The sequence below is a fragment of the Sipha flava genome, unplaced genomic scaffold (assembly GCF_003268045.1).
Source record: "Sipha flava isolate LNK unplaced genomic scaffold, YSA_version1 110_pilon_pilon, whole genome shotgun sequence".
In the NCBI taxonomy this organism is placed as follows: Eukaryota; Metazoa; Arthropoda; class Insecta; order Hemiptera; family Aphididae; genus Sipha; species Sipha flava.
This window is the reverse complement of record NW_020271727.1, coordinates 636,545-660,726: the sequence shown is the minus strand read 5'-3', so window position 1 is coordinate 660,726 and position 24,182 is coordinate 636,545. Positions and strand designations below refer to the sequence as shown.

The window sequence follows — 24,182 nt, the reverse complement described above, 5'->3', positions numbered from 1 at the left end:
TAAACAATCAGATAAAGACTCTTATTCTTGTTGTCACATTTAACATTTTTATAAAGTATACAGTGTTGAAAATATAATTAGCATTTACTGCATCAATAATCTCATTTCTTTAGCCCGAATTAAAATAATATCTCCACCTGACTTAATTTAAATGAATAGAAATAATACAACATCAAAAATATCATGCGACTCATCAACATTCATTACAATTATAATTCCACACAAAAAAATATATTGAAAATTCTTAATAAATATGTAATAATTTGTTACTAATTAATCAAAGAAAGTGTTTTTGCTTTTGTTTGTTACATATTAATAATTAAAATTTTTTTTTTCATTTATTAAGCTATGGTTTTCTAGAAAAGCGGTGCCGTTATTTAGCGGCCGTAATATAGCGTTGGGTGACGTCACCCATACGTTTTCTATAAATAACATCGGACTAGGTTTCCTAGAGTACGTTGAGTGTCACCGTAACATCAAATAGCGGTGCTGTCAGTTGCATGACGGTTGTCATAGCGGTGATAAACAGTTGTTCAACGTTTTTCGCGTGTAGCGGTGTGCATATTTAATTATTACAATGAGTGGAAACGTGATTTGGACGAGCAAAAATGACGAACAATTAATTGATTTTGTCAAAAATCATGAAGCTTTGTACAATATCAAATCCAAAGAGTATAGACAAGCCCAGATGAAGCAAAATTTGTGGAACGAAATTGGAATAACACTTAAAAAATCAGGTGTGTATAGTACTAAAATTCAGTAAAGTGAAAAACTCAATAAATATTAACTAATTTAATATAAAACACTTTTTTCAAGCTTAAATTAAATTTATTCAACATTATTTTAAATAAAATTTAGAATAGTAACATGTTATATTTTGTTATCGTTTACGTGTTGTCAGTTTGTCACAGATACTATTTTAATATAAGAATAATGAATATATTAATTATTAATATACAACAGATGCTTTAAAGTAAAAGTAATTACTACAATAAATATATTATATAATAATCACAATTAATGTCGCATTGCATAACTATGCTGCCACTCTACAGCCCCTGGACCGTTGAAATAATTTTTGAATATTTCTCGAATTTGAGTGTGATTCATTTTGGCACGCACATTGTGTTCTGTTATGGGGATTAAATTTTCAGTTGGTAGTGGTAGTGCATCATCAAAATGTTTTTGACCTGGAGCAAGTACTTTTGCTCGCCGTAAAATATTATATAATATGCATGCACATGTAATCAATTTGTCTGTAGTTTCTGGGGTAGTAGCAATAGGTAGGAAAAAGAGTCTGAAATAACCGCATAAAATTCCGAAAGTATTTTCAGTTGTTCTCCGAGCTTTAAATAGTCGATAATTATATACAGCTTTTGATGGATCATGTACAGATTGCTGTCTTGGATAAGGTTTCATCAGGTTTTCGTGCAGAACAAAAGCTTCATCCCCTACAATGACATGAAGTACAACAGTATTTGTCCTAGATATTTCTTTTGGTGCTGGTATATTGAATGTATTATTTTTTTATCATTTTCCCTATTTGACTCTTTAGGTAGATACCCGCATCTCCCTCTCTATCATAGGAACCAATATCAACAGCAGTGAATTTACAATCCGCGTCAACGACTGCTAGCAAAACGATTGAATAGTACTCTTTATAGTTAAAATATAATGATCCACTTCGTTTGGAAGCCTTTATTCTTACATGTTTCCCATCTATCGCTCCGACACAGTTCGGGAAATTCCATTTTGAAAAAAATTGACTACTGTTTTGTCTTAGTTGATTTTCTGTAGGCGACGGTATAGTTAACTCAAACATCCTTTTAATAATGGCATCAGCAACTTCTCTTATTATGACACTTATCCAGGAATGACTGACTCGATATTGAAAAGCAAGTGACCGAAAAGATTCTCCTGTGGCCAAATGTCTGAAATAAGAAATCAAATTACAATTTGTGTTTTAGGTTCTGACTGCAGTAAACGATGGGCCTACGTAAGGGATTATTATATTCGGCGTAAAGGTAAACCTGGTACTGGTTCAGGTGGAGAAGCAGCAAAGAATAGGTCTGTTCTCCTATCATTCTTAGATAGCCTTCCTTCATCACAAAGACTTAATACAATAACTAATGTTGTTGGAGATGAGATTAGGTTTGACGAGAGTGAATTTATGGAAAACTCTCACGCTGACCTCGAAGAAAACATCACCCAGATTGATGAAAGAGGAGATATTAACGAAGATAATGATAAAAAAATGGATGGTAAGAAAGACTTTATGAGAGATAAAAAAAAGATAAAACTAACACACTCTGAAGAACGATTACAATTACTGAAACAAATAGCTGAACGAAACTCAACTCCTGCTAATGAATTGGACGAAATCGACCTTTTTTTTAAATACATGGCAAAAATTGTAAAGAAGCTTCCTCGGTATGAACAAGTGCAATTAAGGATGCAAATTTCGTCATTGGTCGGTAATGCTGAATTAAAAAGTATTTTAGGTGATTCAAGACAGACAGATTCATCAACAGGGCCAAGTTCAACAATGAGCTTCATACACTCAGAAACGGTGCCATCTCCAAATATATGACGAGTCATCACAAACAATAACATACTTTTAAAAATTAAATATGTTACTTCACTTGTTATTTATACAAATAAAACATTTCTTAAAGTGGCTGTTATAATTTACTACGATATATTATAATATAAATATTTTGATTTATTATACTTTATTAAACATTTTATATAATATTGGCCGGTATACTATTGGTATGCCAGTATTACTAGCATTAGTGACAGATTTATAGGTATAATTTATAATAAAATATGATTCAGTGTAGATACTTACCTCACAAGTATACATAACTTTTCTTCTGGGCATATGGGCTTTTTGTGTCTATTATATGGTTTATAAGTTAAGTCATCTCTTATGTGATTCAATACATAGTCAAATAACACTGGTGTTAAGCGAAAGTATTGCCTAAATTTTTCGTCATTACACTGCAGATGGCGACGCACTAAAATTTGAAATGCACCCTCAGTTTTACGATTTTTGAACATGACACTTTCCTCCAAACGATTGTTTTCGTCTTCTAATGACTCTACATCATCCAAACATACTAATAATACTATGTCCAAATCGTCCATTTTTCACCAGTGCACGATCTACTACTCTTAAGTGAGTACTGACTACTAAGTAACTACGATTGAATACGGTCGCACTACTTCCTAGGAAACCACAGGTTGATCACCGTAAAGACGGCCGTTATTAACAACCGTAAAATGACGGCTGCTAGATAACGGCACCGCTTTTCTAGGAAACCATAGCTTAAAAGGTCTGATCGGTCAGTTTGGAAAACGATATCGCTTGGCCTTAAAAATATTGATGAAAATCAATTATTTTAACTAAACCATAACAGTCTTTTGACATTAATATCGATTAACCTAGTAATTCGATAAGAATTTTGAAAACTGGTATGATTAAACTTACATGTACAAACATGTCCTCAATTTTTTTTTTATCAGTCAGGTCACATTTTAAAATTTCTGTTTTTGATTCCGTATAATTAATGTTTAAAAATTGCTAAATTTTAAAATATTTTAACCAAATTTATCGGAGTTGAGGCATAAAATCTCATTAAAATGCTGTTAATGTTATATTTCTCTTTGTTATTTTTAAGTTTACACTATCAATTAATTGTAAATATGTAATATTACTTATTATTCCTATTTTTATTATTGTGTGTCACAAAGTATGAAATATTTTAATAGTATGATATGTTACCATAATACAAAGGTTGAAAAATACTATTCTAATTAATAGTTATAAACACTATAGAAATAAACTGACGATATAATTACCAAACAATAACAAAAAAATTCATAATTTTTTAAGTTCCTAACCAAATTAGCATTTGAGGATACCATTTATTCAAATACTAATGAAATGTATTCCATACTATTATTAGTTATTATTCAATATTTTACTAATATAGAATACAGGTATTTATTTTTATACATGTATTGTGTTCAGTACCTATACCAGTCATCATATCGTTGCAACGAGGTGACATGTCGCCTCAGTTCAAGACTGCAATAACTCAAAAAAACTATTATTGAGATATCGACGCCTCAGTTCAAGACAGCAATAATTCAAACATATTCATAATTAAGTTATCTGCGTGATATTATTTGCAAAATTACGACGATTTCGATTCTATAACGCGATAACTTTTAGTTACATTATTCACCTCTAGAAGTCGCTTATTTCATTCTAGAACCAGTAGTTTCATAATTTGAGTTATTGCACTCTTGAACTGAGGCGTCGATATTATCTTAACTAAATATTTTTGTAATAGATAAATTCTTACCATTTTGAGAAAGTTATAAGTTATTTTAAATGATTTATGTTATTATTATTTACACAATATGGTTTAGGTAGGAATTTTCTATTAAATGTTATAACATTTACCTTACTATAATGTAGATTGTAGGTACAAATATAGTATTCTGCAGGTATTGTTTATAGTGACAACTTAACTTATAAAGTTATTATAATATTTAATTAAAATATCTCTGTAAAAACATTAAAAGGAAAAATACCTAGTGATCGAGGTTATAATATCTTATAAGTCCAGCCTGACACACTAAAGGTTTCGGGAGAAATTTTTTTAAAGGGCCTTTTATCTAATTATTAAAGTCTTTATAATTATTTTATAAAAAAAAATTCTGGTAATCCAAGCTTGATGGGGTCTTTTTAACTTGTTCTGAACCGGTACCTACTCAGTCCTCTGAAATCCTCTTTCACTACAGCTAAAAACTAGAGAGTGCATTTTAAATTCATTATACGATATCAAAAATATGTTTATATATATAATGAAAAGGGAAACGACCCTGAACAGTAAAGCCTCAAAGAAATAATGTTACTCAGAGCCATCAACATTTATATTCTAGGTTAATTTTACATTAAAATAATATTTAAAATACTTTTGAATCACCTCGTGTTGTGATTTATATTAATATAACTAACCATCATTAACTATGCCAAATATACTCTTATTTCGTATAAAACATTGTTATAACTAGTTTAATAACTATTTTATAACTATAACTACACATAGGGGTTAACCCTATGAGTGCTATATACGGTTTACAAAGTATACGAAATCATTTTATAACTAGCACTTCAAATTTAGCGCTAAAAAATAATTAATTTAGATAATAGTTATTTCATTTCGGTGACTTTTTTCGAAATAAATACAAAAATAATTAAGAATTATCGTACCCAAATATAAGGTTGGTAATTTAGTACAATGGTTTTTTTGGCCGGTGGCATTTTGTCGGATTATGAAGATGGTGTATTGACGAATGGCTTTTTGTCGTTATCACGTGACTTAATGTCGAGTGGCTATTTGTTAGGTGGCTTTATTTCGTGCTTTGGACTCAGATTTGTGGGCATTCGTAGAATAAAAATTAAATCTCATGAAATTAACAGTAAAGTGGAATTATTTAAAGCATAGATACATTACGTTTTCGTAGGAATTTCCTTGGGTTAAAAATACCATTATTGAAAATTACAAAACCATAGACATAATGAAATGTTCGTCTATTATGCCTATGATATATCATATACTTGCTATGTAAGGCACCCTTAATCGTTTATTTGGGTTCTAATAATTTGTTAAAAATGTACTACACATGCGATCATTCTCTACTCATAGGTTGCGGTGGCGCAATAACAAAATACTCATAATAAAGTTCTTTTACTTCTCATACATTGACACAGCTTAAATATAAATATTAAATGAAATACCTAAATATTAATCCTCAAAACATGCGATGTTCCAACCCCCTTAATGGGTTATACAGCGAAATATTAACTGCGTTTAGAAGTATTCATGTTCAATAAAATGTATAAAATATTAGTATTTTCGAATTGGCCATTATAATTATAAATGTATAGCTGATGGTTATTATTAAAATATTTAAGCAGCTCAAGACGACAAGTGCATTATGGAAATAAGATCCAGAATCGCAGAATCCCAGAATTGTTTTATAACAACTATCAATAAAACGGTATTTACTGTGTGTTGTAAACGACGTCCCAGTTCCGGAACTCATCCCATGGGCTCATCATACCCATGATGATCACGACCAGATAACACGACATAATCGATCAGATCGTCAATTAAGTTCAACGAAATGCTCATATACCCACTACTACAAACGGATAAGTAATATGACTCGTAAATAGTTTGCCCGTACGTATTAATAGTAGAAAAGTGTGCTGGATTACAAAGAAAAATGATGTAATGAAGTACAAAATATTAAATATTCATCGTTTATTTCGGATATTTTTAACAAACCCTGAACAAGGCAAATGGAAAATCTCCCAACAGGAAGCAAAGTTTACTTAGGTATTGGTGTCTTGCCTTCCGTGTGCCGCGGAGCAGTGAGGGTTATCGCAGCGTGTCACGCGTAACTGGTCCCGAAACGTTTCCGTTGGTCGCACGAGATCTCCTGTAACGTGGTCAATGGCCTCCGTCACAACATCTCTTATTTCCCACAACGTCCACGAGGTTTCACCGGGGCTGGTCGTTTGCAAAGTCGTACGCGCGACCGCAAACTCCACCGTGGGCGAGGCATATTCGGAATTGTGCAACGACAACGGAGTGCAGGACGTAACGCTCAGTAGCAGTTTGGATGAGTCTGTAGACTGCTGCCGGATATTAGACCATTTCGAAAAGCTCAGTTTCATTAAAAATGGAAATCTGGACTCTATAAGTAGAAGATAATTTATGTACACACACGTGAGTCGTATTGATTATTCACTACAAAAACTATTCTCGGTTTCAGTAGAGCACAAGGATAGGGGAATACATTTGCTATAATAATCGAAATTCGGTCCAATCAGTAAAAATATTATTACCATATAACTAAAGTGATAACATAACTAAAACATACTTGATGATTCAAATGGCATGTGATTCAACAAGAGAATCGTTTTTAACGCCAATTCGTTGCTTTTCATTTCGATCAGACCAGTTGAACATTTGGCACCTGGACGTTTTTTAGGCACTAAAAAAAAAAAAAAAATCAATTTAATTAGAACCTCAATCATAAACGAATCCATTGGCGATGAAGACTCACAAATGGTTATGGATCTTATTGCGTCCATGGAACCAAGGGCGTCCGTCACCACTTTATGCATTTTTCTGGCGCAAATATCTAACGGTGCGTTATAGAAATGCAAAATCTATGAAGAAGAAAATTAACTGTTATTCGTTCAACTATTGAGTTAGTAAACTCGTTGTCCGTACATCGAGTGTGAACACGTTTTAATACACGCGCGTTTTCACTTACTTTCGACGGGGCCGCGGTACGTCGTGGATTCGCGTAATTCATCTCTTTTTCGATAAATCGGTTGAACTTGCTTTTCACGTAAATTTTCTTAGTCGGCGTGCCATCTGACAAGGCTCTCAACGTTCCATGATCGTTAATATAGGAATGTTTCGAATACCTAAAACAGCCACGGCGGACATGATGCGATGTTCTATAGTTTTATGATTTTTTTATGTCTATGATTATTATTTATAAGCATATTTACGCCGCCTTTTATTTGGGGTGATTACAGTTCTTGCAATATACTCGCGTAATGCACCCTCTTGCCCATTGGTCTTAATCTATAATCTTATTGGGAATCAAGAGCAACCTACCCTTACCCCACCCTTCACTCTTAACCCGACATGAAGAAATCCCAGTAGGATGTTACGTCACTCACTTGACTTTCAGCTTAGTAGTTTCGTCCAACCGTAGCAAGTTCAAATTAGACACGCACCGCTTAGCAGCCTCGACGTCCTGTAGCTCGACGAGTGCTTGTTTTCCGTTCAGAACCTTCACTCCCGTCACGTTTCCGTAAATACAAAACAAGTTGAATATCTTATCGCAATTGACGTTCATTTTTTCCAATCCGTATATGATCAGGACTCTGCTTGGCATGCCACGCCACCAAGTCTGCGGATGATGCAATGGTCTGGTAGTATCACCGCTACCGGGCTGAGATTGTCTGCCAATAGGTCGTTTTGACCGTATCTCGTTGTTTCTAAACGAAAGTCGTCATTATTATGATTATTGATCTATTGTTTCGCAGTCAATTGAACATATATGTACTTATTTATCAAATATTTGTCTATATTTACCCTCCGCTCGAATAGTGGTTTTCACACCACCCCAAATTCCGGTCTTCATTTAACTGTCGATTAGCGAATCGAAATGATGGGCCTGTGCGTCTTAAGGTGTTCCTGTAACATTCCTGCTTAACATTGTCCATTATAGTATGCTTCATGGAAATCTCAAAGCTTTTCGAATATTTTTCAATATTTTCCGACTTTCCTTTGTACGTAAACAAACCGTACGATGTCCTGATATATGTGGCCGGTAAGATCGGATTTGACGTTTAAACAATAAAAACGAAGAACACTTGTATTATAATCGACCGTTTTTCATAAAAGACACTGGTACAATGAATTCAAAATATCAATAACCTGACTTTATAGACAAATAAACACGTATTCATAGTTTCACGGTTTTTATTTAGCCAATTATTGTAAATTTTTAATAAACAATTTTAATCTTAATATTATATAATACTTATCTTTTTAGAATTATAGACAACTTATACGCATAACTTCTGAAATTTTGGTATTTTTTTAATGTCTATAATTTACCTCGCACGCAATTATTTGTTTAGTTACAAAATATACCAGTCAATAAATGTGTAATATAAATAACGGAAAAATCTATATTTATTATTATTTATTACTAGCTGACCCGACAAACGTTGTATTGTTATGTAAATTATTTCTAGAGAATATTTTGCTAGAAAAATATAATTAATTTAATATAAGTGTGTAATGATGTGGTATATAAGTGGAAGAGGTAAGTGCCGGCCCTAGAGGAGGGCAAGCCGTGCGATCGCACCGGGCCCCGCGTTTGTATGAGGCCCCACAAACGATGTATTACGAATATCACTTTATAATTAAAAATAATATAGTCCCATTACGCAAATCGCAATCCATGTGGTCATGTGGTATTCTCAAAAAACGGGTTGTTATCGACGAAAATTAAGACGGTACCAATTACGCATAGCTTTGAAGTATTGCACGTGCATACACTTGTAAAATTGTTTATCGTCGATGACGGTTTGAAATATTATTCAGTTGTATAATAACATGAACAAACGAAGATTTTTATAAACAATTAATAAATTAATAAATTAATAAATTAATATATATATATATATATATATGAGGTCCCGCAAATTCTGCACCGGGCCCCGAAAATCGTGGAACCGACACTGGAAGAGGTATGGAGTGCTGTGAACAGTGACGGAATATAAAAATAAAAAAAAATCATTTATTTTTTTAATAATTTATTAAAATTGATCCTTTAAAATATATATATATCGCTAATTATGACAATATTAGTAAAAAACAATATCAATCCCTCAATGCAACAGAGTGTACAATATTTTTTGTTATCCCATCTTTCGCCAACACAAACTGGATGGTTTGAGAGCACACTACGTATAATTGACCGTATGAAAAACATGATGTGCTCAAATTTAAGTTACAGACAGACATCGATTGGCTACGAGACTTATTGATAGTCATTGCAAATGCCAAACTAATTTGAAATTGAAGGCGTATAAATTTTATTGGCACATCTGTGGGTATAATAGGTTTTCGTGATAATAATATATTTTTATCTCGGAATTTGCCATTTTAAATGATGGCTTCAATAACATTTTTCATTAATTTTTTAATGACTAATCGCGTGCCGTTACACAACTGTGGTAGGTACAAATTGCGAAGCAAAATAACCAGAGATTCAACCTTCAGTTGTAAATTACGCGGTGGCATGCCCGGTAAATCCCATGAGTTTAAAACTCTGTTAGATAATTTACAGCTGCAGTAGCATCATAAACTGTATCAATAGATTTGTATGACACCAAGTCTCCTGGTAACAAATGTTGTATCTTAAGATTCAGTATGATGACGTCCACATTTTTTTCTACTAAAATTGCTCTTCCTGCCAGCCACTCATGATTTGTGCACTGTCTGTGTAGATTGGGAAATATCTGGTCAATGAAAGCATCATACGAATCAATGATTGTGCAGAAATCGGTCGTTAATTTTATGCATTCCGTTTCATCTATAGTAACTTTTCCATCACTGAAATCTAATAATTATTTTGAGAATCTTCCGCACGCAGTTTTTTTTGATTAAATTGCAAGTATCGAAATCGTTCGCATTTTTACATACATATTGACCATGAATTATTGTTCTGATTGTGACTAATCATCAACCGTTATGCATAATAATCCTTCGAACTAACATTCTTATTTGTTTTGGTACCTGATGCGGGATCATGTTATTTAATATATATGCAATATCCGTCATTTAATAACAAAAATAAAATTAACAATTTTTATAGTTTTTAATAGTTTTTTAATAGTTTTATTTAATAACTCATTTTCAATAACGCAGTTATCGACCTGATCAAAAATTATTAAATTAAACTACGATTTATTAAACAATAGCACTTTTCCAACATTTTTTTTTTCGTAAAAACCTTCTCCTGGCAATTATGAATAATTAAAAAAATCTTAAGCCAAATCGGCCCAGCCGTTCTCTTTTGATGACATTTTATACATTTTTAGCTACATTTTTATATATATGATTCGGTATAGTGTTAATTATATGTTTCCCAACCCGAGCAGACACCTTGTGAGATAAGCACAAAGATTCAATAAGTGATGATTTATTGCATCGAATTCGTACACGGTGGAATGATCAAACGATATCATTCAACAACGCTACGTATAATGAAGCATTATATTGATTACTATCGATGGTCTTTGCATTGTCATTGCCAATTTACCAATCAGTCATTTCGGTATGCGTTCGCTAAATCGAAGTGCATCTGGTTTTACGAACACTGAAATGAATCGTGATATGCAGTACAACACTATAGAAATGGCAACGATTGTTACTCGCAATGACTCATTACTGACTGGTGCACAAAGAATCATTTAAGACCGCGTTTTGCTAGCAGTTTCTACAGAACAAGGTGGATTCTTTTTTTCCGATGCACCAGGCGGAACTGGCAAGACATGTACTATATAATTTTGCTAATTCTCGCCAAAATACGATCAAATAATGCCATTGCATTAACTGTTGCATCATTTGGAATTGCAGCAACTTTATTAGATGGAGGCAGAACAGCGATCGAATGAACCGATGAACAGGACACTAAAAGGTATAAAAACAACTGCAAACTATTCAGCGGTAGTTTATTACTTCTCTCAGGTGATTTTAGATAAACACTTTCCGTCATTCCACGTCCAACGTACGCTGATGAAATCAACGCTTGCTTGAAATTATCGCCATTGTGGCGTAATGTTGAAAATCTAAACCTAAAAGACAGCAAGCGTGTTCAAATGCTTCAAGATCCATCCGCTGACATATTTTTAAAACTATTGTTAGATATCGGCAATGGAAAAGTTTCTGTAGATGAAAGTATTGACGCACAATATTGTCGATAAATTTCAGTTCAATAGTTGATTCACAAAAATGCTTTCATCGAATGCATATTTCCATAATACACATGCTATACACAAATCTTGAGTGGCTGCCAGAAAAAGTTTTTTGGCAGCAAAAAATGCGGACTTCAACGATTTCAATTTCAAGATACAAAAGTTTTTGCCAGGCGAATTGTTGTCATACAAATCTATTGATACAGTTTGCGATGCTACTGAAGCTGTAAATTATCATACAGCGTTTTTGAACTCAGTGGATTTGCCAGGCATGCCATCGCACCATCTACAACTGAAAGTTAGATATCTGAATATTTTACTTCGGAATCTGAATTCCCTACGATTGTACAATGACACTCGATTAATTGTTAAAAACTTAATGAAAAACGTTGTCGAAGCTACCATTTGGAATGGCAAGTTCCGAGGCGTTATCATTGTTTTTATGCAAAAAATAAATTGTTGATATTATTTGACCTTACAATAATAGTTATTAGTGTAATTTAATATATTATGGAAGTTCATTATAGTTCAATAGTTACACAGTTATAACTGCTTTCTACGCCGAAATAAATTAGCTTAATTTTGGTGGTAAGATTTTGTGACAGCTGTTTGGATATTTTTTAAAGAACATTGATAAACATATATTAACTATAACGCAATCCTATGTTTTTTTTAATTTAAGCCGGTTGTATTAGTTTTTAATCATTCGTTATAATCACCAATATGTATATAATAATGCATATGAATACATTTAATGAATATGATTCATCGGCTAAGATCCCAACGGAATTTGACAGACACGTTTTGCCAATACTAAAAGTAAAAATTAATGTACATAACTGTTTAATAAATAAATGACTCGCTGGTATCGGTAATAATTGTACAGACTAATGTGATTTTTTCGCATTAACGTACTAATTATATGTTTAGTTGTTTAATTAATATCTCGCAATAGTAACCATGGGCACAATGTTTAATAATGTTGTTTCATTTGACATTAAAATTATTATTTATTCAAGAGTATAAAAATTATATTGTACAATTACATAAAACTATCTATATATTTGTTACGATATTTCAACATTTCTTAGTACCGTTGAAGATGTCTGGAAACAATATAAACCAAATTCAGTAAAGGCCTTGTTAAAGCGCGGTTACACTATAACCGAACGTATAGGCGAAGGAGGGTTCAGAGTGATTTTGATGGCCATGTCTAAACGGCATCATAAATGAATGACAATCAAGATAATCGAAAAAATGCCGGACAGCGTAAGGAAAGATGACTTCCAGTGGTCGATTGACAATGAGAAAATATTTGTCAATTTGTTCAATCATCCGTACATCAATGTGTACCACGAAATAATAGAAACTTCGAAACAGTATGTACTATATTGTAAGTAACACACAAGTTACGGCAACAATGTCTGGATACAACGTAATGGAAGTTTTAAATATGAATCGCTAAATGCTAAAAGGGACTTCCGACATTTTTCAAATTCTACAGGAGAAGGAAAAAATCGCCTAGACTACCAAAAACTGTATTATTTATATTTATACTAGTGGCAGTGGATTATTCTTATACTAATACGTACTTTTGGGATTTTGAAACGAAACATTTAATTTATTCAATGTAAAAAATTTGAATTTGTTTGAGTAGCAGAAGTCCCCTTTCTGCATCAAATGGTTAAAACATGGTTATTTACAACTCCTTTTTTCCGTTTCTAGGGTAAAACATATTCACTGTCACAGTCACTTAAAGCTGTTTCACTTGAAGACATAATTTATTAAATTTTCAATACAAAAACTAAACGATTCGATAAACTAATTAGTATGTTATATTCACTATGATTATACTCAAAATGAATTAAATAAAACAAAAATTTAACCAATCATTGATAACAATGAATAAATTTTAGACAATATGTGATTGATATAAACAATAATAACGTAAACATATTTATTTATACAATATAATATTATAAAGATTCTAAGAATTTATGTAGAAACAGGACTTCTACCGCAAAAGTCCCCTTTTAACATTAAATGAAAAAATTATCGTTCTATTACATTATTGCTATTTACAGCAAAAGTCTCTTTTCAATATTAAACGATAGCTCTACCTACTAATTATATGAATATACAAAAAAAGTATTTTTAGTAAAAATATAGAAGTCCCCTTTTAACGTTTAGTGATTCATATGTTGGAAAGGTGTCTGCCAAACAGATTGGTTTTTTGTCAACTTCAAATAATGTGAGTGTACAATCTGATTTCTTAATAGGACATGAAAGATCTTTTAAATTTTAGTAAGTTTTTAGTGGTTTTCCATAAAGAGCCGTCTTTTGTATTTAAGGATGTGAATTTTTGAATTTTTAATATTTGTTTTTTAATTGAATTTGCTATGTTATTAATAGTATGTATGTCAACTAAGTAGTAACTAAGTAGTAATAATATGCGAACGGCATAGTACCTACATATACTTGACGTCATTATAAAAATTGTCCTGTTGAATACTCAAAGATTATTGTTTTTTTTGTAAACACTATAACCAGTGTACCTAAAAAGTCAAAAAACCTTAAATTCATGATATTATGAGAATCACTCATGACAACGCAATAACCATGACAATTATTTAAAATAGCAATAACAGTTAACATTTAATCTACTGTTAGTTAAATGGTATGTTTAATAATTTCGCAAACGTGTAATTGTAGTGTTCATTGCAGTTTTAAAATATCATTACTCAGTAAAACGTAATTTCAGAACGCAATCAGGTATCATTCATATTTTGTATCAATTTTATTATACAGTTATTCTATGTATTGTATTCGTACTCGGTATTCCAACGTTTTGTCTGTTTTCAACAAATATTGAAGGTATTACTTTAAATAGATACATAGTTAATAAAATAAAACAATAAGTTTGTTCCTAGAATTAATACATGCCAAGAAAAATTTAATTTTATGTATTAATGTGTCATTAGTTGGTCATTTCATAATGGCATATTGTAGTCAATATTTTTATATTTTTTTTGAAATAAATACAATTATAATATATATATATATATATATATATTAATTAATCTTGATATACTAATGTAGTCTTATGAAAGTATGAAGTTCTCAATAAAAATGTAAGCTTGAGCTTAAAATAATTTTTATTTTAAATTCTTTACAATGCTTTTTGTTTACCAACACTAGATACTATATTTTGTGACATTTTTAAATTGTAGTTGTACTAAGGATCTTAAACGAAATTTAGTTATTAATTGTATTAATTTACCAAAATTACTTAAATACTCAATAAATACATTAAAAAAATTTAACAAAAATCATATAGAATATTTGAGTTATACCCACTGATAGATATTGAATCATTTTCAAATGTAGTTTCTCATCACTAAATAATCTTAACATTACATTTATTATTACAGCATACATAATACGTTATTAGTAAAATTTTAGAATATTTGAATGGGGCATAACCTTTACAATCTTATCTTCCACATAAACAAACCGATAAATTATAATTATTTTATCACGCGGTCCACAGTGAAAAATGCTAATATATTTTATAAATATATTTCTAATATATTTTAACCAAACAAATGTATTTATTTAGGCAAAATCATGAGTGTCAGCCAATGCCGCAGACATAAGACAATATTTCAAAGGACTGACAATACCCGATGGTGAAGTTTACATCGTCGTCGGACAAAAAGGCGATGCTTTCATTTCTTTTAGGTAAATAATAATTTGGAAATTAATTCGGTGATTGGAAATTCTGTTTTTTTTTTTTACATTTTCTTATGGTTACCTCCAATTATTTAACAGTATTGATGAGGATGTTAGCCAGACTATGCTTACTGACTGTGGTTATATCAAGGAGGTACAGATCAAGCTGTTGTTGAGCTCGGACAACGAGATGCGACATTCATCGAAACTGCGCGACAGCAGATAATGCAAATAACGCAGATCTATGGGTACCAAATGTAGCAGCTGCAGCAACATGGGCCTCATCCTTACTAGCGTAACGGCAACAAAAACCCGACCATAAGGAGAGCACACCCCGTTAGCGGCGGAACCGGACGGTTTCCCGTGGAGGACGCCACCACTGGCGGCGGCGGTCGCCACTATAACCATAACTAGTGTCTTTCGCGCAGCCGCCCATCAGATCGGACGTTGCCCCGCCCGGCATCCGTTTTGACTGCATGTTCGTGCACGGGTTGCCAACGTGGGTGACCACTGCGGACATCACACGGTTCTTCGCCCACGCGTCCGTGCTGCGAGTTCGGCAGCGTGCACCAGATGCACATGGCTCTGGTTAAGGACCAGTGTTACATGGGCTCGAACCTGGTGCACGTGTCGCCCGTCAACCGGTCGGACATGATCAAAACCATCGCCAGGCCGTTGCAACAGCGCAACCAACGCCAGGACACGTCTTGGGGATCGAAAGGCGGTGGAAGGAATCGCGATGTTGGTCCCTGGCAGCACAACATGATGATCGGGCCCTGACGACAATACCCAGGACCTCAATCCTCGTACGGCGGTGGTGGCTACAATGGCGGAAACCACCGCGGTCGGCCTCGACCATATATGCACTGAAAAAAATAATAACCAAATAATTATTAGGTCAGTTGAAGACCATCATTATTAGACCATAGTTTTGGTGGAAAAACTGAATATGAAAACATGTAATTCTCAAATAAATAATCGCAATATTGTTCAATGTTGTCGTCGGATAGTTTAATTTTCAACAGATCAAATACAAAATAATTGGATACTAGGAGAAATTTCCAATTCACTATTATTATAATGATTCTTTATGTCTGATTGTTGAATTTTTCTAAACCAATTTTGGCACAAATGAAAATTTCAACCACTACTTTTCATTGTCAGCCATTTATTTTGAATTGCATTATGAATAGAAACTTCGAAGTCAGACACAACTGTAGATGGTTGGAAAAGTAAATTATAACTCAGACAAATCTTTTTTATTTTTGAAAATAATGAGCTGTAAGTTTGCCTGTGTTAAACCGGTTACATATGAAACGTATTTTTGATTATTTTAAACTACAAATCCTTTTATTAAGAAATATTTAGGCAACGACAATGATTTCAATCCGCTACAAGGTCATTATTTATTGTTATTATCGGAAAAGACCACAGATTTTTATGGGTCCACCAAAATTAAGCCACCAAATTTTTCAGTTCAAAATGACTAGTACTCTAGATCAGACGTAAATTACTACCTATGCAGCTCAGTATTATTTAATGTACGGAGAGTGTTCTAGTTTGGAGAGTTTCTAAAAACTGACCATGTTTGCGCGGTAAACCTACCACACGTAACACCGAGTTGCTGTGCGTTCAATAGGTTTTCAATGTTTCGAGGTTTGCACTGTTTCACTGTCGCCGCGCGTCCCGTGCGCTTGGTTATTAAAATGATTTGGCTCGAAAAAACTTGTCTTGCGAGACAACGGTTAGCAACGAGTAAACATCGAAAATCAATATAAATACCACCGAAGGCTTTTCGTTTGTCTCATTTGACATACCGCATTGACGTTGAAGGTTTTTATTTGCGCTCCTGTTGATATTTTCGTAAATCTCATCCGAACGCCAATGGTCCTGCACGAGGGTTGTGCGATTCGGGCGGCGGAACTCGGAGAGGACCGGCTTGCTCTCGGCCGACCGCGACCGCGCCGTCGTTCGTTTCGTCGACGCTTCTACCAACACGGAGCCGGCCACGGTTGTCGGTACCACGGTCACGTGGTGTTTAACTACCGACGTGGGCGATGAGAATTCGGCTACCGCGACGCTTTCCGACGATGAAGCGGTGTACATCCCATACCGTCCACTACGGTTGACGACGACTCCAGGACGCGGTCCTCGGTGACCGACTACGACGACGTTGAACAACCTGAAGTCGCTACGTCGGACGTTCACCTCGATAACGTATGAACTTTATTGAATTGATTCCTTATAATTTCTTAGATCCGACCAATCGTTTTCTTCCGATACGTAATTTTGGTCAGAAGTATAACGCGTCACGCAACGGTTAGCCTCTCATGTTTTCGTATCCGTGACGACCGTCGCTCGTGGTGAAACAAGTTATAATTTTTGACATAACATTTTTTTGTATCAATTCTATTGTGACCTCGAAAATCACATAGTAGATTCTATGATATTTTTTGTTGTAAATATATTATAATATAATAATCTGTGATATACAACAACTATATAAACTTATATTTTTGTTAACAGATGAAGTATTTACAACCTAATATGGAGTATTTAGATTATGGTACGAAATTGGCATCATGTGAAACAACGGTGGGAAATGTTCTTAAAGAATTGTTAATACAATTACCGACAATAACGGATAATATCAAATGCTCAATTCCCACGTGTGCAAAGACTAATCCTTTGTTTTCGTCGTACATAACAATAATTGTAATGAATGGACATTTAAATTTGTTGGAAGAAGATATTACAGCAAGATTAATGATTGAAACTTCCAAGTGTCAAAATACATATCAAAAAGGAATGAATTGCAAAGGAATAAAATCAATTGAACCAAGAATTTCAACAATACATTTGTTTATTGAATTACTCAATTGGGAAGGTATTTTACTGTCACTGAAATATTTTCATAGCATATAATTATTTATAAAAATATTATCAAATGTAATTTCAGAGAATGCAACCAACCAAAATATCGATTCTGAAGTGGCCCAACAAGTTTTAATAAGTTTAGAAAATATGCCTCAAATCGTAAAAGTGAATAATGTCCAGTATTATCTAAGAGGAATATGTTCCCACGCGCATGAGTTAAACGGACAAATAAACGATATAGGATATTACCGTGACTACTAATGTTGGAAACTGGGAATTGTACGACAACCAACGACCTAAGTCCGTCCCAATAAATTTCAAAACTGTGGTATCATGTGAATTATTAATATATCCAATATAAATAAACTGAATTATCTATAAAATATTTTTATGTTTACAAATAAATAAATAATTTATTACTCAAATGTATTAAATTATTGTCTGTATGTATTATTACACATAAACCACAAACCATACTATTAATACTCGTATGTAATCGGTAGCAGTACGTGAATAAAATGTACAGAGAGACTTTTAACTTTTGTTCAACTATTGGCTATTTAAATACATTTTTACTTGAAATATTAGTATATTATGTAATATATGTATATGCCGTAATAACTGATTAACTTAGCTAAATAATTATGATTATTGTAAATTATATGTTTGTTAGAAAATTATTCAACTTCATTGTAAGTAAATAGTTTAAACTACTGAAAAAATATTGATAATATTGCATTGTTTCTTATATATCTTATATATATTATAAATTATTTAAATATATAATTATATTTCTAATTATATAAATAATTAGAACTTCAATTAATTTATATTCATTTAATAGATACAATTAAAACTGATAAAATAACAAACTGAAATTTACGGGTATATTTTCCGTCCAATAACTCATCTAATGTATAAAATGTTTTGATTCCATATTTTTAACAAGAACACGGCAAGTTTACGATTTGAATTTTGTACCGCCCATTGGCATAATCTAGTGATGGGCGTAATCGAGATATACAATTGAGATATAGGTGCGTTACCCCAGCACCCACACTTTCGAAATCATGAATTGTAATCAAGCAGTATTATGTACTTTATTTTGTACAACCCCCGAACCTCCCCGAAATTCAATTTCATTTTACGTTACACCGGCACCCGGATCAATTATTTTTCACAAGTTTCAACTTTAAACCGTACAGTATTATGTACTTTATTTTGTACAATTTTGTACAACCAAAATTAAATTTTGCACAATTTCAATGGTCTATATATATTTTGAAAATTTAATCATAAATATATAACACTAATATAAACATTTGATTAAAATTTCAAGTCTTTACAATGATTCGCTTTTGAGTTACAGCAAAATCAAAAAATCGATTTAGTCGAAAAGTGGTTATACGTAAATTCCTGTTTTTCCGTTACTTTTTAAGGGTTAGTACAGAGTATCTTAAAAACTATTATAAATTTTTTACTATTAACCACCTTAATTATAAACTAGATTAAATTTCCTTTTTAAAGAGGGGCTGAAGTCAAAAATAAAAGCACTATTACTACTCCAAAACGTGATGACAGACGCAATAAAAAAAAATAATATAAAAAAAAAAAAGCACACATCATTGTAAAATAAACACGTTCATCACTCCGTTAAGAATCTAAAAGTTTAATAAAAAGTATTAACATTGATGTTCTAGAATATAGTATTAACCTATAAAAAACGGAAAATAATTTAGTACATAATAAAGAATTGAGTTAAATGAATTACCAACAGAAGTTGAAGGTGGTAAACTATGATAATAGATAAAGGGGAAATATTTGAATTTTGTACTCGAACTTCTATGAACCCCACGGCCGCTTCTGGTTTGAGAATTGTATAAAATAAAGTACATAATACTATACGGTTTAAAGTTGAAATTTGTGAAAAATAGTTGATCCGGGTGCCGGTGTAACGTTACCGCAGCACCCGTAAAATGAAATTGAACTTCGGGGAGGTTTGGGGGTTGTACAAAATTTAATTTTGGTAGTACAAAATTGTACAAAATAAAGTACATAATACTGCTTGATTACAATTCATGATTTCGAAAGTGCGGGTGCTGGGGTAATGCACCTTTGAGATATCTCGATTATCAAAATAATAATTCGATTATATGCCCGAGTTATTATTTTGATTGATATCTCATTTATTTTAAAAACAATCAATTCTTGATTTCGAAATGAATATCGAATGAAAAAATATTAGTGAGGGCTGTAGACATATGTCCCCAGCCCCTATTTATAGTTTATGGTATTGTATAAAAACTATTGTCAAACAAATTCTGATATTTAACAAACAAATTTAAACAAATGACGAACAAATTATCAGCAAAATAATTTTCTAGAATATCTTTGGTGGGGGGGCTGTGGACATGTACGTCGATCGGTCATCATGATTTTACAGAAAATGTATAATAATGCATCGTTTACGCATTTATTATAAATCAGAAAACATGTTTTACTGTTTGAATATCCATTATAATGATTTTTAATGAATAAAAATATTATCTAGTAATAGTTTAATCATCAGTACAACAGTTTTGCACAGTGGGTAGACATCTAATATTGTGTGTTCAGCGTACGGTTTAACACGATTATAGATATAAATACAATCGTGCTGTTATTACTATTAATCATTATCGAAAGCTAATATACGTATGGGGAAATCCCCACGACCGGGCAGTTGGTAGTAAATGGTAAACAATATAGTATATTAACGTAGCCGTAGTCTTTGAGAACGACTGAAATTTTTTTATCACAACTATTCAATTATTGCCAAGGTTTAAGATATATAGTACTATATTACTAGAGTGCCTCAATAGAGAGGCACTCTATATATTACGTACTTATATACGTATATCTTAAACCGTGATTATTGCTAATGTAACTTTCTTCCACGGTCTTAGAAGATATCTTCTAAGACCGTGCTTTCTTCCTATTTTATAATCATCATATCAATTTCAAACTATGAATTGTTATCAATTTCTTATCAATAAAAACACGATTTATAATAGATTTGATTTCAATAAAAATTAAACTTGACAAAAACTTTAAATTAACCATCAATATCAAGATGGTCTAATATGAATTCCACTGCCTATATGATTTCAAAATTATTATTCTAATAATTATAATTAATTTAAATTGTGATGAATTCTTTTAAATTGTGATAAATCTATATAACTTCAGAACAACACAAAAATAATACTACGTTAAATGTAAACTTTTATACATTTGTTACTTCTATTTTATAATTACAAGGCAGTGTGTGTTAATTTTGATTTATTCTCTACTTACCTTAGGTTCTTAGGTTAAGCTTAATACTCAAGTGTGACTAAATTTTGAACTGAATCATCAAACTGTTGATAAATCAGTAAAATTGGAAATTAAGACTATGTTTTAAATAGTGTATATAAAATGTAATTTTTGTACCTACAATGTTATATTTAACATATATCTGTTATTTAAATATTAAAATTTCAATAGATATTTATTCTACTGCTGCTATGGATGAAGATACTAATGAATTCAGTTCATCAAAATTTGCTATAGAAAATAAAGAAAAAAATAAATATAATACTCAAATTTATAAACAATTAATATAATGGTATTTTAAATAAATTATATCTATTATAGTTGAAATATTGTTAAAAGCAACTGGTAATGCACCTATTCTTAAGACAAAAAAATGGATGGTTGAAAAAGAAAAAACGGTTGCTGCCATTATTGAGTTTTTACGAAAACTTTTAAAAATGGAATCTTCTGAAACTTTGGTAATGTTTATATGATTCTACTCTAAGATTTATTATCTTTGTTCTTCTTTTAAGTAATTTATTTTTAATGCTGATAGATGAATAGAAAATTTTATTAAAATAAAATAACATTTACATTAAAGAAAAAAAAAAATTTTAATTTATTATAACCATATATTGAAGTAACAAATTGCTGCGTTTTAATTTAATTGTAAATATTATTTTTACTTAACGAAAAGAAAGTTTTGAACTTCAATATTAAATGCATTATTTTATATGCAATTTTATATAGTACTCACTACACTAAGTTATAAATTATTTTATTCTTTAATTATTTAAATGTAAAAATTTATAAAAAATCTGTATGATATAATTATATATGTTTCTTATAAGAAAAAATGTTAACATACCTTAGTGTAGTATAATTTTTTATTAATATTTTAATTCAATTAACACTTGTATGTTTACAGTTCTTATATGTAAATCAAGCATTTGCACCACAACCAGATCAAACAATGAAAAATTTATTTGATTGTTACAACACAGATGGTCGTCTTGTATTGCATTATTGTAAAACCCAAGCTTGGGGATAAATTGTAGTTTTTATAATTTTATTTTTATTATTTATTTTTTAAATTTTGAAAATATTTGTATCGGTAATTGTTATTAAATATATGGTAGTTAATAAAATATTTATATAAATAATAATCATGATTATTAATAAATTATTTAAAATCAAAATTTTTAAGTTAATGATTATTAAGTATTATATGGGGGGTTATATATTTTTTTTTAGTTAATATAGTCTAAATATTTTTGTTGTGATGATTTGAATTAGATATAATCACTGAAAATAAATCATGTTCTTACAATTAATGAATATTTTAATTTACTCTTAATATTTTTTTGTGTGAGCAAGATTTAAAAAATCTTTTTTGATTTATCCTTTTTTGAATTTATATAATACATAGTTTTGTACAAAATTAATGTTCAAAATTTATATAATTAGCTTAAAATTCCATCACTGTTTATTATTTTACTATTTTATTTCGTTTTTCCTCTGAAGAATTTCTTAATGATGTTAAATAATTGATCCATTTCTCTATTAATTTTATTTTTAACTTTATAGCTTTGTATTCTATAATTATTCCAGTGGCGAATGCTGACTGATGTATGGGCATGCTTATTTATCATAATATTTTATAGTTATTTTTAATTTATAATTAATAAATAATACAAATTTATATTAATTCATTAATAAGACTTTAATTTAATATATTTATATAATAGCACTTATTTAAATACTATTTAACTAACTAAACATTATTAAAAAATAGCACAATAAAACAAAATGAATAAAAATTACCATATACACTCTTACACAGAAATTTTATAAATTATAACAATGACTAAGTGCAACAGTATGAGCATGCCCTGGGTAATAAATACTGCAGCTGCTAGTAGAGATGGTCATGGAATAACTGGTATTTTACAACAGTAACAAGCTTGCGTATTCATCTATCGTATGCTCTATTATTAAATGTTACAAAGTATAACAATTAAATTAAATTATTGTAATACATTATGTTCTTTTAAAATACGTAATATTATTGATTATATAATAATTTTTGTATTTTGATTAATAACGTTTTTATTCCTAAGCATGATGCTGAGTATGCCTGGAGAATTTGCCACTGAATTATTCATATATTATGTACATATAATTATATTAATATATTTTTCATTTAGCTCATTAAAATTGTTAAAATTAGTTTTTAATAGTTTAAAGATTTTACTATTATATAAAAGTAATGAAACTATATTTATGTAACTTATTCATTAATTTTATAAAGGAATTTCATTATTTTATAGGGATGATATACAATTAAAAATATTTTGTATTACTTCACTATGTGAGGACGAAATATGATCATATTATTGAATCAGTATATTGTGGATGTGTAAATTATATTCTAGAGCCAATTATATTAAGTTGCAATTTGTAGTAGGTTGTATGAATACTGAATCATGATAATTCATAGCATAACATTAAACATGATTAGGAATTTAAATATTCATTCTTTTATGGCTTATTTGTTTGAATTGATGAATGTCCAAAAATAAGAAACACAATCTAAATGATCAAAAAATGTATTAATAATATAAATATAGACTAAAATGTA

General features: G+C 31.0%; 5 protein-coding genes across 5 annotated transcripts; 3 read left to right on the top strand and 2 right to left on the bottom strand.

Annotated features, from left to right (window-relative positions):
• The first annotated feature begins 303 nt into the window (after positions 1-303).
• Positions 304-2,673, top strand: LOC112688298. Its single transcript, XM_025561430.1, has 2 exons — positions 304-737; positions 1,968-2,673. Exons 1-2 carry the CDS (start codon positions 578-580, stop codon positions 2,588-2,590), a joined length of 783 nt encoding a protein of 260 aa, XP_025417215.1. The 5' UTR covers positions 304-577; the 3' UTR covers positions 2,591-2,673.
• A 3,446-nt stretch (positions 2,674-6,119) lies between these two features.
• LOC112688477 (heterogeneous nuclear ribonucleoprotein L-like) lies at positions 6,120-8,332 on the bottom strand. Its single transcript, XM_025561673.1, has 6 exons — positions 8,202-8,332; positions 7,784-8,104; positions 7,366-7,522; positions 7,153-7,258; positions 6,967-7,080; positions 6,120-6,289 (listed from the first exon to the last, which is right to left on the bottom strand). The coding sequence occupies exons 1-6, from the start codon at positions 8,330-8,332 to the stop codon at positions 6,120-6,122; spliced, it is 999 nt and encodes a 332-aa protein (XP_025417458.1).
• Positions 8,333-15,083: 6,751 nt separating this feature from the next.
• Positions 15,084-17,549, bottom strand: LOC112688368. Its single transcript, XM_025561536.1, has 2 exons — positions 17,149-17,549; positions 15,084-16,197 (listed from the first exon to the last, which is right to left on the bottom strand). Exons 1-2 carry the CDS (start codon positions 17,435-17,437, stop codon positions 15,851-15,853), a joined length of 636 nt encoding a protein of 211 aa, XP_025417321.1. The 5' UTR covers positions 17,438-17,549; the 3' UTR covers positions 15,084-15,850.
• Positions 17,467-18,535, top strand: LOC112688377. The gene is made up of 3 exons (XM_025561543.1): positions 17,467-17,548; positions 17,858-18,218; positions 18,291-18,535. Exons 2-3 carry the CDS (start codon positions 17,858-17,860, stop codon positions 18,467-18,469), a joined length of 540 nt encoding a protein of 179 aa, XP_025417328.1. The 5' UTR covers positions 17,467-17,548; the 3' UTR covers positions 18,470-18,535.
• Positions 18,536-21,471: 2,936 nt separating this feature from the next.
• On the top strand, positions 21,472-22,592 carry LOC112688290 (ubiquitin-like protein ATG12). Its single transcript, XM_025561416.1, has 4 exons — positions 21,472-21,666; positions 21,734-21,814; positions 21,884-22,020; positions 22,470-22,592. The coding sequence occupies exons 2-4, from the start codon at positions 21,754-21,756 to the stop codon at positions 22,590-22,592; spliced, it is 321 nt and encodes a 106-aa protein (XP_025417201.1). The 5' UTR covers positions 21,472-21,666; positions 21,734-21,753.
• Positions 22,593-24,182: the final 1,590 nt, after the last annotated feature.